The sequence below is a fragment of the Cervus elaphus genome, chromosome 8, assembly GCF_910594005.1.
Source record: "Cervus elaphus chromosome 8, mCerEla1.1, whole genome shotgun sequence".
NCBI lineage: Eukaryota > Metazoa > Chordata > Mammalia > Artiodactyla > Cervidae > Cervus > Cervus elaphus.
Window position 1 is genome coordinate 3,244,710 of NC_057822.1, and position 14,581 is coordinate 3,259,290.

Here is a 14,581-nt window from a genome sequence, read left to right on the forward strand (position 1 = left end):
ACTGGAGAAAGCCCGTGCCTGGCAACAAAGACCCAGGGCAACCAAAAAGATAAAACAGAAAGAAGGTCATAAAGGGGCAAGGTCAGCGTCGTTCCTGCCTGAGGTCCCTCTTAACTATGACCACACTCTACTTAACGATGTTAACTGCACTTGTTTATACACATGTAAGGATGATCCAAGGACAGAGGAGCCTGGTGGGCTACAGTCCACGGGGTCGCAAGAGTTGGACGTGACTTAGCGATGAAACAACGACGACAGACAGGGCAAAATCATGTGTTAGATGGTTCCACAGCCTTGAAACTGTGCTGAATGAACCCAGCGCTTTTGTTTTTTTCTGTGGTGTTTGCAGAGGCCTGCCAGACCCTCTGCACTTGGCGTCAGCCCCCGCCTGGGACCGCATGGAGCTAGTCCTGCTCTCTCAGCCACCGGCTGTGTGACCTCGGGCAAGCTGCTTGACCCCTCTGAGCCTTGTCTCGTCACTGTGAGTTACCTCGTGGGGAGGGCAGGAGTGTGCCCAGAAAGGGCGCACTGTGCACCTAGCACTCACACACGATGGGTGCGATGACACCCCTTGCTCCGGGCCCTCGCGGGCACCCTGGCCTCTCTTGCTGGGCCTACTCCTTCCGGCTCTGACGGGCTCCTAGCCACCCCTTCACCCCGAGCCTGCACGCGCCCCCTCCCCGAGCCCCGCCACCGGACATCAATGGCTGTAGTCCCTCCGGGCCTGCCACGCGCTCCCCTCTCGGTGTCTGTCACATACCCTCCATGGGCCCGTCCCTCGGCCTTCTCCTTTCCTGGGCAGAGAGCTCGTTGAGGGCGGGACCGGGCCCTGGACCTGCATCCTGCCTCCCGAGTGGAGTCGTGAACCCCCTGGGGGGTGGGGAGCCCAGCAAGCCAGGCCTTCATGGCCTCAGGGCTCCAGGCCAGGCGGACGCACGGATCACACAGCTGGCCTCTGACTGGCACCCCGGGACCTGCGGAAGGCCGTGCCCTGGGTCCTCACAGGCCTGGAGCCACCCGTGGGCAGGGGTTCCCCCTCCCGCCACCCGCTCCTTCGAACATCAGCCCCTCCCACACGGCGCTGGAGCAGAGACCACGCGGGGAGCCCCCTGGAGTGGAGAATGAAACCCTCTCACTGCAGATGCCCCGGGGGCCAGGGAGGCAGGCTGACCTGAGTTCACATCCTGGCTCCGCTGTGCGGCCTTGGCATCTGACCCTCCCTGAGCTTCAGGTTCCTTGCAGCAGCACCACTCAGCCCGGCTGGCTTCCCGGGAGTGTGTGCAAGCAGGCGAAGAACTTCCAAGTTTCATTAATGTACGTTATAAATTTATAAACGTATATAGCTTGGTAGCTTTGGCCTGAAGCTCCCCTCACCCCCTCACTCACCCTCCATCTTAAGTAAGTTCACCGCAACTAGAGAGTCCTTGGGGGCCAAGAACGTGAATGCCTGGCTGGAGCTTAATTTAATCAAGAAACTACAGTCATTGTTTTGGCGTGGACATTCCTCCCCTCTTCTCTCCTCCTTCCTCTTCCTCCTCCTTTTTTCTCTCTGGAGAGATGGCTCAGGATCTCACAAAATAATGGAAACCCAAGCTTATTAGCCTCAGGTTCTCGACAGAACAGATGGGTTTAATAAGATTTTGCTGCTTTCATATTGCACACATGCAACTTTAATTCTTTCCCTTTGCTGTTTATGAAACACACCAAAAAAAAAAAAAAAAATCGTGTGCTGTGAATATGCCCATGTTGCTTACTGGGCACCTGCAAACTGCCAGTCCTCATCCTATACAATTTCATTTAATCTTCCCAGAACTCCTGTGCAGGACGGCCTCTTATTCCCATTGTACAGGTAGGAATACTGAGCTTCAGGTTTGTTTGTCCAAAGCCATCTGAGACGTAAAGGACGGAGACAAGATTTTAACCAGGGACTGTTTGACATCAATATTGTGTCCATTCTTTTTCTTTTCTTATTTCTTAAACTGTCCTTACTGAAAAGCCTCTCTTATAAATATATATAAAAGCCTCTTTTATTAAGAAAGATATACATATATACACATATGGAACTAAATCACTTTGCTATATACCCGAAAGTAACGCAAGACTGCAAGTCAACTATGTGTCACTGGAAACAAGCCTCTTTTTTGAGGCTTCCAACCCCTGTGCACTCTTCAGGGGCAGCCACTGCTATTCATGTCTCATGGTCCCTCAGGACCTCCCTGTTCATTTCCAGACATACAGATACATATATGCACACACAGAAACTTCTTCTTTTGAAAGTTGGTCAACAGAATGTATTGTTGCACTTGCTTTTTTAAAAAAAAATTATGCCCCTCTTTGTGGTCATTTAGGTCACTGGGTCGCTTTCAATTTTTAATTATAAATGAAGCTGCAAGGATCCCCTTTGTGCATCCATCTCTGTGCATGTGAGTATCTATTTATGCAGGATCACAGAAGCCAGAATCTCTGGGATCAGAAGACTGGCATATTAAAAATTTGGATAGATATTGCCAATTACCCCCAAAAAGGATTTGCTAAATTCAGCTACCACCAACAGCATATAACAGTGCCCATTTCACCACATCTTCACCAACCCTGATTGTTTTTCATGTTTCAGATGTTTGGTGATGTGATAGATGATAAATAGTATTTTACTTACTTTAGTTTGCATATATTTCATTAATAATGAGGTTGGATATCTTTTCAAAAGTTTATTGACTGCATTTATCCCGTGTTTATGTGTAGATATCTTTTAGCCATTTTCTCTTTTTTCTTTTTTAATTTTTTTGGCCACACCATGTGGCATGTGGGATTTTAAGTATCCCAGTCAGGGACTGAACCCATGCCCCCTGCACTGGGAGTGAGGAGTCTTACCACTGGATGGCCAGAGATGTATCTGGCCATTTTCTAATTAGTTTTTTTTTAATTGATTTGATTGAGCTCTTTACATATTATGGCCCTTTATCTTTGTTTCTTTGTTCTTTCTACCATATTCTGATTCTAAGAACTCAGCTTAGAATAGGAGTGATAGGGTTTGGGGGAGAATGGATACATGTGTATGTGTGGCTGAGTCCTTTGTTGTTTACCTGAAACTACCAAAACAGTTTGTTCATTGGCTATACCCCAATACAAGATAAAAAGTTTAAAGTTTGAAAAGAAGAAAGAATATGAACGATAAAGCTATACTAATTGGTTGAACTCTGGGGTCCAGGTTAATGCCCTCTATCCATGGCTAAAGATCATCTTGATCTTTAGCTCTGGACATGGGCTAAGTTATCAAACTGATAAAGACTTTGCAGATCTGTTCTATTCAGTTGCAGGTTCCACTTGGGATGGTTGGGCTTAGATCAAAACTAAAGTTAACTGGCCTTGTGACTTAACTTCTCTGAGCCTCAGTTTTCTCACTTGTAAAATGGAATCAATAATACGAATCCCTTAGGGTTTTGGGGTAGGATCTTCCCTTCCTCCCCAGTGTCTAGGGCACCACCTTGGCTGAAGCCCCTCAAGTCCTTCTCAAATCCCCAGCCAGGATGCCTCCTTTTCAGCCCCACAGCCATCAGCCTTTGTAGCCCTCAGCTCTTGCGGGAGGATCTGCCGTATGCTGTGGGTGCTGGGCCCCCCAAGGCTGCCATCCCCGCCCCGAGACATTGTTCTGAAAGCCTGGACAATCCCCACTCCCTTCCTACCAAATAATGCACACGAGGGACTTCCCTGGTGGTCTAGTGGGTTAAGAATCCGCCTTTTGATGCAGGGGACATGGGTTCGATCCCTGGTCAGAGCGAGGATCCCACATGCCACGGGGCAACTAAGCCCGCGTGCTGCAACTACTGAGCTCATGCACCATGACAAGAGAAGATTGCATGCTGCAACGAAGACAAATAACAAATACAGCACACAATGCCTCATCAGCCAGCATTACAGACCTCCCGCTTGGGCCTCACTCTGTGCTTCTCAGCCTCAGCCCACTCACCCACGTCCCTCTTGCCCCAGATCACGTGACCAGCCTGGCCTCCCGAGTCATCCTATAAACTGTCCCCAGACACCTGGGGACACTAGGTGCTCAGTCAGGGTTGTCACCTCCCCAGGAGCACGAGGTCTGGACAGACCTGCAGTAGCCATTGATGATCCTTCCAGAAACCACCTTCCGGAAAGGCTCCCACTGCTTGGCTTCTCCGTCCACAGGCGCGCCCAGCAGGACGACGTCCTCAACGATCCCTTGGCAATCTGGAGAGAGACCCCAGAAAAGGTCATCAGTGCCTCTGGCCACAGTGGGTCCTGCGAGGGACTGTCCAACAGTGGTGGAAGAAATGGATATCACACCCACATGCATGCACATATGCACCCACTACTGTTCAGTTGTGTCCAACAATTTGATATCCCATGGGCTGCAGCAGGCCAGGCTTCCCTGTCCTTGCAGGCGCAAACACATTCATGCATACAAACACGCAAACACACACACATACTGCAGCTTCTGTTCACCGAGTTTCAGGCCCTGGGTCAAGCCCGCTGGTGCCTGATCTAGTCCTACAAAGCCCACACACCGTAACTCCCGAGCCTGTGCCCCACAGCGAGGGAAGACTGCCACAACCAGGACCCAGCGCAGCCAAAAAGTAATGAATGAATAATAAAGCACGCATCATCCCCGTTTCAGAGTGAAGGAAAACCAAAGACATTTTCAGCATCACATAGCCAGTGAGTAGCACAGTCCAAGTGGGGACCCACGTCTATTTCCAACATCCGTGAAGCTCACGACTGACCGTGGACACAGATGGAGTGTTTCCCTTTAGAAGGGACTTGTGGTCCCTGGCTCGTTGCATGTGCCAGGCAGGAGATACCACAGCCTCCCTCTGCAACAGGTCCCTGGGGGTCTGTACGGCCTGGCGGTAAGGCGGGAGTGCAGAGGAGAGGGGGGCGAAAGGGTCCCGGGATGTGGAGTGGACGCATCGGCACTGACCTAGCGGTCCAGGGTATTTCAGGCAAGGGCTCCTCGCAGCGCAGCCCATGGATGAGGGCTGGCCCGTGGCTGTCCGTCCTCTAAGTATAGATCAGAGAAGCAGTGTCTCTTTGATCTCCCTGCAGACTGGAAACCCACAGCTCACCCAGGGGCGTGTGAACCGCACTTTGAGAGGCGCCACTCTCCACCCCCTGAGACAGCTGTAGGTTTCTTCTGGCCTCGTCTCACTTGTTCATGTGCCTTCTCCTCTAACCTCTGGGTTCAGGGAGGGCGGGGCTCCGGCTTGCCTTGGTCACAGTTGTATGGCACAGTGCCTGGTCTATCCTCGGGGTTCAGAGAGTATGAATGAAAGAGTGGGTGAACACACGGCCATCCCCCGGGACAGGAAGTATCTGCACTTTGTAGTTGCAAAGCTCTGGGTTCAAATCCCAGCTTAGTGACTTCTGAGCTAGGTCACTTAATAAGGCTTAGTGGCTCTAAGCCTACTAGTGGCTTCTCTGAGCCTACAGTGGCTAAGGTACTGCCCTGAGGGTCTCTGGACTGCAAGGAGATCCAAACAGTCCATCCTAAAGGAAATCAGTCCTGAATATTCACGGGAAGGAGTGATGCTGAAGCTGAAGCTCCAATATTTTGGCCACCTGATGCAAAGAACCGACTCATTGGAAAAGACCCTGATGCTGGGAAAGATTGAAGGTGGGAGGAGAAGGGGATGACAGAGGATGAGATGGTTGGATGGCATCACCAACTCAATGGACATGAGTTTGGGTAAACTCTGGGAGCTGGTGATGGACAGGGAGGACTGGCGTGCTGCAGGCCATGAGGTTGCAAAGAGTCAGACACAACTGAGCAACTGAACTGAACTGAGGGTCTTTATGGGGATGAAGTCATGGTGGGAAAAACCCGGGGCAGAGAACGCACAGCGGAAGCTGGCGGGCCCCCTGCCTGCCTTGCGCCCACACTTCCCAGCACGTAGCTCCTTCTTAGAGTCCTGAGCGCCCCTACACTTGGGGAGTTACCTGCTCCATGTTATTCTTGGGGAGTGGGCCCCAGAGGGACAACTCAGCCAGCCCCGCCTGTCTCCTACTGAGAGACACAGGGCAGGTGCTTCCCCGTCCTGGGCGCCCGTTTCTAACAGAGTGCATGTCTTCCATTTGAGCTGCGTGTCAGAGTTTGAGCAACGGGTTCCAGGCTAATGGGAGTCTGAGAACCCCTGTGCTCCTCTGGCTCTGACAGATAAGATTCCCTGGCACAGAATCCTGACGTCACTCCCTGGCTTCCAGGGAGAGGATAATCTGGCAGAAAGATGAAACTTCAGGAAGCTGGCGGTTTGTGTTGAATGGTGAGGATGCCTCAGATACTCTTCCACGTAAGGGCTATTTCAGGGGCTTGGGTTTCCAGCGAGGCTGCAGATTTTATTCTGAACCCTGCTCTTGGCTGATGAGGAAACACGGGGTCTCAGAGGGGAGGGGGCGTGCCGAAGGCCACACGGGCAGTGAGAACACAGCTGAGCCCAGAACCCAGCGTGGGGAGCTGCCAGGCCCTGGGCTCCCCTCCAGCAGCAGCAACCCAGAGCACAGCGATCGCGGGGGGTTATCATCACCCCCACGGTGCCAACCGCTGTGGGCCGAGGACCAACGGCGGAGCTCTGCGCTCTCCGGGCGCCCGCCGCTCAGGGCACCTGCCCGCTGAATCTTCATCTCAGGAGCTCTGCTGCCCCGGGGACCATCACCTGGCAGGCTGGGACCCCTTGTGGCCAGCAGGGGGATTGCGGCATTCCCCACCAGGTCGCCTAGGGCGACCAGGATGCCATGACTCCCATCCGACAGCTGTGACGACTGCAGAGGTAGCTGTCTTTTGCCGAATTGAGACTAGCAGCTGAAACTCATAAAACAGTTCAGAACACAGTCAAATCCAGCCAGGGTGGGCAGCAAGCTGGAGACATATTTATGTATCTCTGAAGCCACAGTCAGCTTCCAGTCTTGTTTTCACTGACTTTTAAAGAGCTTCTCCATCTTTGGCTGCAAAGAATATAATCAGTCTGATTTTGGTGTTGGCCATCTGGTGATGTCCATGTGTAGAGTCTTCTCCTGTGTTGGTGGAAGAGGGTGTTTGCTATGACCAGGGCATTCTCTTGGCAAAACTCTATTAGCCTTTGCCCTGCTTCATTCTGTACTCCAAGGCCAAATTTGCCTGTTACTCAATGTATTTCTTGACTTCCTACTTTTGCATTCCAGTCCCCTATAGTGAAAAGGACATCTTTTTTGGGTGTTAGTTCTAGAAGGTCTTGTAGGTCTTCATAGAACTGTTCAACTTCAGCCTCTTCAGCATTACTGGTCGGGGCATAGACTTGAATTACCGTGATACCGAATGGTTTGCCTTGGAAATGGACAGAGATCATTCTGTTGTTTTTGAGATTGCATCCAAGTACTGTATTTTGGACTCTTTTGTTGACTATGATGGCTATTGCATTCCTTCTAAGGGATTCTTGCCCACAGTAGTAGAGATAATGGTCATCTGAGTTAAATTCACCCATTCCAGTCCATCTTAGTTTGCTGATTCCTAAAATGTCGATGTTTACTCTTGCCATCTCCTATTTGATCACTTCCAATTTGCCTTGATTCATGGACCTACCATTCCAGGTTCCTATGCAATATTGCTCTTTACAGCATCAGACCTTATTTCTATCACCAGTCACATCCACAACTGGATGTTGGTTTTGCTTTGGCTCCATCCCTTCATTCTTTCTGGAGTTATTTCTGCACCGATCTCCAGTAGCATATTGGGCACCTACCAACCTGGGGAGTTCCTCTTTCAGTGTCCTATCATTTTGCCTTTTCATACTGTTCATGGGGTTCTCAAGGCAAGAATACTGAAGTGGTTTGCCATTCCCTTCTCCAGTGGACCACATTCTGTCAGACCTCTCCACCATGACCCGTCAGTCTTGGGTGGCCCCACAAGGCATGGTTTAGTTTCATTGAGTTAGACAAGGCTGTGGTCCGTGTGATCAGATTGGCTAGCTTTCTCTGATTGTGGTTTCAGTCTGTCTGCCCTCTGATGCCCTCTCTCAGCGCCTACCGTCTTACTGGGGTTTCTCTTACCAAGAGAGTTCCAGAAAAACATCTATTTCTGCTTTATTGACTATGCAAAAGCCTTTGACTGTGTGGATCACAATAAACTGTGGAAAATTCTGTAAGAGATGGGAATACCAGACCACTTGATGGGCCTCCTGAGAAACCTGTATGCAGGTTAGAACCGGACATGGAACAACAGAGTGGTTCCAAATAGGAAAAGGAGTACGTCAAGGCTGTATATTGTCACCCTACTTATTTAACTTATATGCAGAGTACATCATGCGAAACGCTGGGCTGGATGAAGCACAAGCTGGAATCAAGATTGCTGGGAGAAATATCAATAACCTCAGATATGCAGATGACACCACCCTTATGGCAGAAAGTGAAGAGGAACTAAAGAGCCTCTTGATGAAAGTGAAAGAGGAGAGTGAAAAAGTTGGCTTAAAACTCAACATTCAGAAAACTAAAATCATGGCATCCGGTCCCATCACTTCATGGCAAATAGATGGAGAAACAGTGGAAACAGTGTCAGACTTAATTTTGGGGGGGCTCCAAAATCACTGCAGATGGTGATTGCCGCCATGAAATAAAAAGATGCTTACTCCTTGGAAGAAAAGTTATGACCAACCTAGACAGCATATTAAAAAGCAGAGACATTACTTTGCCAACAAAGGTCCGTATAGTCAAGGGTATGGTTTTTTTAGTAGTCATGTATGGATGTGAGAGTTGGACTGAAGAATTGATGCTTTTGACTGTGGTGTTGGAGAAGACTCTTGAGAGTCCCTTGGACTGCAAGGAGATCCAACCAGTCCATCTTAAAGGAAATCAGTCCTGAATATTCATTGGAAGGAGTGATGCTGAAGCTAAAGTTCCAATAGTTTGGCCACCTGATATGAAGAGCCGACTCATTGGAAAAGACCCCGAGGCTGGGAAAGACTGAAGGTTGGAGGAGAAGGGGACAACAGAGGATGAGATGGTTGGATGGCATCACTGACTCAATGGACATGAGTTTGAGCAAACTCTGGGAGATGGTGAAGGACAAGGAAGCCTGGCATGCTGCAGTCCTTGGGGTCGCAGAGAGTCAGACACAACTGAGCGACTGAGCAACAACAGGGAATCAACCTGGCAGAGGTGCTGTGCTCAGTAAGTACTTGTGGGATGAATGAAAGCAAGCCATGACTCGGCAGTGTGAACCCTTTGTGGTGAGAATACATGCAAAAAGTTTTTTTTTTTTACATTTTCTTCCTGGTACAGCTTCTTCTGAGAGGTGCCAGTCAAGGGTCTCTGTAGACTGGATAATGAAGAGCAAGTGCGGACTCTGCTGAAAGTAAATGTAAGAGTATTTAACCACTGCTCTCAGCCTTTTGGGCTTTCCTGGTGGCTCAGTCAGTAAAGAATGCCCCTGCAATACAGGAGACACGAGTTCCATCCCTGGGTCGGGAAGATCCCCCAGAGGAGGGCATGGCAACCCAGTCCAGTATCTTTGCCTGGAGAATCCCACGGACGGAGGAGCCCGGCGGGCTACAGTCACAGGGTCGCAAAGAGTCGGACACGCCTGAAGCGACTGAGCAGTCAGGCACGCACCCGGCTCTTTAAGCCCTGGTGTCCAGGGCTCTGCTCCAGGGGAGTGGCTGCTCCTGTGACTGGCCGCGGTCTGCAGTGGGCAAGAACACGCACGGTCCGCCTGACCCTGCCCTGACTGAGCCGACCCTCCCTCAGTCTCCTCCCAGCTTCTGGCAGTGTGAGCCAGAGGCTCGTGGTGACCCTCCCGAGAAGCACCTGACATCAGCCATATTTACAGAATCCCTTGGGCTTGGCCTACATGATAGGAAGGCTCGGGATCTCCAGACCCTTCAGGAGCTTCGTGGTGTGGCTCAAGGGGCCCCATCTCTGGGGGCAAAGATCCGGAGCGGATCTGAGGGCCTGCACAACTGCAAACCACTGATGGCTGATTAAACGCCGCCTGTCTCACATGGCGGGTGTCAGGATTCGAAGACTGTATCAGAGGGCTGTTGCAACTCACAGAATTTCTGGATTCAGGTAGTTTTTTGTCATTACATACTTTCTCCACCAGGAGACGCTGAAAGAGTGACAACTGCCCCATGCAGGGCTGGGAAATGTTTGCCAGCAGAAAGGGCCCAGAGGCGCAGAAGGCTGGGAATCGCCGCCAGTCTGGTAGAAGTTGCTTGACCTTGAGCACAAAAGAAATCTTCAAACGCTGGTTTTGCGTGAATTGAAGTCAGTTATTTAGTAACTTGGAGCCTTAGCTTCCTCGTGTAAAATGGAGATAATACAATAATACTGACTTCCCAGGGCTGGAGTGAGGTTGTTATATGCTCAGGGTGGTGCCTGGCACATGCCCGGCACTATTTTCCCCATGCAGACAATCAAGTTGGCAACGAGGCAGAAATGGTGGGCAGGGGGCACTGTTTCCGGGGATGGCTTCGCCATTACAGTACCAGCGCCTGCTTCTAGCCAGCAGCTAACTGCAGGCACCATTTGAGGAGTCAGTGGTGGGGAGTGGTGATGCCAGGCATGTGGTCGGAGGACGAAGCCTCCGGAGGGAAGCAGCTGTACACTACGGTTAAACACTCCCTCATTTACTTAAAAACTGTTTTTTTTTTGGCCCCACCGCTCAGCTTGTGGGATCTCAGTTACCCAACCAAGGATGGAACCCGCACCCCTGGCAGGGAAAGCACAGAGGCCTAACCACTAGACTGCCAGGGAAGTCCCAAAATAAAAAAAAAATTATGGTAAAATACTGGTAACATATGAGTTTTCATCTTAACCATTTAAAAAAATTTTTGATGTGGATCTTTTGAAAAAGTCTTTATTGAATGTTGCAATATTGCTTCTGCTTTTTTATTTTTATTTTTTTAGCTGTGAGGCTGGTGGGATCTTCGTTTTCCGAGCAGGGATCCTAACCCCCTGCACTGGAAGGCTAAGTCTTACGCACTGGTCCTCCAGGGAAGTTCCTTAACCATTTTTAAGAGTACAGTTCAGCAGCATTAAGAAGGGCCGCACTGTTGTGCAACCATCTTGCTTTTTATCACTCAGGATTTGGATAAATCAGCTTCTATCTTGTCAACTGCTCTTATCACACCAGATTCCTGATATGACACTTTTACCACCTGATGCTCCTGGCAGTCTGGAGATTGTCTTAGCTTTTAAAACAAACAAACAAACAAACAAAACAAACCACAAAAAAACCCCCAAGAGCTGAGAATGGCTAGTTCCTCACAACAGCAAGTATCCTTCTACTCTAAAGCCTTGGTCTTTAAAATCCTGTGTTGTTGTTTGGTCACCAAGTTGTGTCTGACCCTTTGCGGCCCCATGGACTGCAGCACGCCAGACCTCCTTGTCCTTCATTATCTCCCGGAGTTTGCTCAAACTCATGTCCATCGAGTCGGTGATGCCATCCAACCGTCTCATCCTCTGTCACCCGCTTCTCATCCTGCCTTCAACCTTTCCCAGCATCAGGGTCTTTTCCAATGAGTCAGTTCTTTGCATTAGGTGGCCAAAGAATTGGAGCTTTAGCATCAGCATCAGTCCTTCCAATGAATATTCAGGGTTGATTCCCTCTAGGATTGACTGGTTTGATCTCCTGGCTATCCAAGGGACTCCCACGAGTCTTCCCCAGCACCACAATTTGAAAGATCAATTCTTTGGCACTCAGCCTTCTTTAAGGTCCGACTCTCACATCTCTACACGGCTAATGGAAAAACCACAGCCTTGGCTAGATGGACCTTTGTCGGCAAAGTGACGTCTCTGCTTTTCAATCTGCCGTCTGGGTTTCTCATGGCCTTTCTTCCAAGGAGCAAGCGTCTTTCAAGTTCATGACTGCAGTCACCATCCGCAGTGATTTTGAGGCCCAAGAAAACAAAACCTGTCATTGCTTCTGCTTTTCCCCCTTCTGTTTGCCATGAAGTGATGAGACCGCATGCCGCGACCTTAGTTTTCTGAATGTTGAGTTTTAAGCCAGCCTTTTCACTCTCCTCTTTCACCCTCACGAAGCCTCTCTTCAGCTCCTTCACTTTCTGCCATTAGAGTTGTAGCATCTGCATATCTGAGGTTGTTGATAAACTGAGTTGCTGTCAAACTAAACATTCTTAAAGTGCACCAAGTAGGGCTAGAGTCCCACAGAGGATCCTTTTTGTACAGAGGGGGGACCCTGCGTCCCTGGGAGTAGCCACTCCCAGCTTCATCTCTGACATTCCGTCCTCCCACGCCCTGTGCTTTCGGAAAGTGAGGCAGGCCCTGGCGGTGCCTGCGGTCTCTCCAACCAGCCTCCTCTCGGAGCTACGCAGAAATCTCATCACATGGCAGGAAAGGCCACATCACACGCTCCCACAGGCCTATCACACTGTCAGTAATGAGATCCTCCCGGGCTGCAAAGACCACAGTTTGAGAAGCAAAAAAGAAGGATGTTCTTCCTCCTGGCAGGGGGTCGTGTCTGCACGGAGCGATAAGGTGGGAAATGAAGAAGCAAGTTATCTCCTGATGGCGGGTCCAGAAAACAGGCCTTGAAGAAAATGCTGTGAACCGCATCTAACACAAATGAAATCCATGCCAAAGACACACGTACACGCGTGATAAACCCACAGACGGGGCCAAGGGGAGAGGGAGGGCAACCAGGAGCCGGACGGAAGGGAGATGAAGGCAAGCTTTGACTGTCCCCCTCCTCCCAACCCTTCAGTGGAATGAGGTTCACACTAGAAAGAATCGTTAAAGGGAGCCTGTTTGGATGGATTATAGGGATTTGGGATGATTTCTTTATGGAAGGAGTAAGCCTTCATCTCTCCCTTTTGATTCCCGTCTCTTCTATTCGGCAAAGTGGTAAGGCTGTTACTAGCATCCGGGGGCCTGAAAAATTAATCTGTATGCCTGACCTCTTGTCGCTGTCCACCCGCCTCCTCAGGGGAAGCTAAAGTGGGGTCTGGCTGCAGACAAAGCAACTGGGAGATGAGATTCCATGGAAGGGAAAGAAATCACATCAAAGGCGATGTCTGCTATCCTGGAGATGAAAGAGCCAGTTGACTGCTTTGCATTTCAACTGGTATCTAGTGACAGCCCAGACGCAGTTTTCAGCTAAGTGAGAGTTTAGGAATTCAAGGGTCAGGATGTTTAAGTGTATCTGAGCTGAATAAAGAACTCTTTTGCCTTGGTTTTATCCTTCATCTATCACAGGCAGTAATGTTGGTCTAACTTCATAGGAGCTGGGAGAGAAACTGGGGAGAGACATCTTGCTGCAAAGGTTTTTCCTTTGTTTTCTTTTTAAACGAAGTTCTGGTATTCTGTTTCTTAACCCCCCTTTTTTTCTTTATCATCATCATCACAGCTTACCTAGGCTAAATGCTTTATACATATATTGTTTCATTTTCTTCTCATAACAATCCTAGGAGGTAAGCAGGACTACTCCCATTTTATGATGGGAAAAACTTGCCTCAGAGACACTAAGTAATTTGCCCAAAGTCCCACAATAAGGGGCAGAGTGGAATTCAGTTATTCCTACATTTTCTCTCCTGTTCTACTCTTCTTCCCTACTTCCCTAATCCTGAACCAAAACACGTGTCCTTTGATAACTGTGACATCTTCTAAAACTGAATATTAAAAACAGAACAACACAACTTGCCAAGATAAATAGTTCCAATTCAGTTGATTCAAGACACACACTAGCATGCTGGAGTTTGCTAGAAGACTAATATCCTGACGTGGGCACCTTGCCTTTGGAAGGTACATGGCCTTCGCTTTGCAAATCTTGGGAACTCCTGCCAAACTAAGTGGGTGGAACGGTCACGCAAAGAAAGAGGGGTCTGCATGAAGCATGACACATGGTGCAGTTTTTGGTGGGGGGTTCTGGCTGTCAGTCCTGTCACACACACCCTGGTGTGTGCACTCAATTCCCCATCAGAAAGGTTAAACTGAGCAAGAGGGCATAACTTAGAAATACAGCTGCTGGTCAGCTTCAGGCTGTGAGCCAGTATAAAACCAGCAGTTTCATTATCTATATGCATATACGTAAATAAAATGTCTTATATATTCTATTGGTTAGCTACTGCTGTGTAACAAATAATCCCCAGACTCAGTGACATGAAGTAACCACTTGTTATTTCTCATGAGCCTACCAATGGGCTATGCAGTTCTGCTGAGCTTATCCCGGCATGCTCGATCCCACTGGGTTCAGTCACATGTCTATGACCAGCTGGTGGGTAGGCTGGGGGCTGGCTAAGATTATGTGGCTTTGCCTCAGGTGTCTTCCATCCTCCAGTGGGCTAGCTTTGACTTGTTCTTAAGGCAAGGGTGAAACTCATGTGCAAGGCCTTCTGAAGCTTAAGTTTGAAATGATGTCATTTTCTTTACTTACTTCTTTTTCAGCAAATGCAATTCACAAGGCCAGCCCAGATTCAAAAGGTGGAGAAACTGACTGCACTTCTTGATGGGAAGAGCTTCAAGGTCATATTGAAAAAGATGTGAAAACAGGGAGGGGTGGAGAAGTAGGGCCTTTCTTTTTTTTGCAATCTACTGCAGATATACACAATAAATCTGAAACACTGAAAAG

General features: G+C 49.3%; 1 protein-coding gene across 5 annotated transcripts in view; it reads right to left on the reverse strand.

Moving 5' to 3' along the window:
• The window catches only part of TMCO4 (transmembrane and coiled-coil domains 4), a 91,677-nt gene that overhangs the window by 13,564 nt on the left and 63,532 nt on the right, over positions 1 to 14,581 (reverse strand). For 3 of the 5 annotated variants that reach the window (XM_043909019.1, XM_043909016.1, XM_043909017.1), the window contains one exon: positions 4,104 to 4,221. In XM_043909019.1, coding sequence (XP_043764954.1) covers positions 4,104 to 4,221 — 118 coding nt within the window. Of the gene's footprint in view, positions 1 to 4,103; positions 4,222 to 9,093; positions 9,341 to 14,581 lie in introns of those variants that run through there. The other 2 variants (XM_043909020.1, XM_043909022.1) reach the window with 2 other exon arrangements.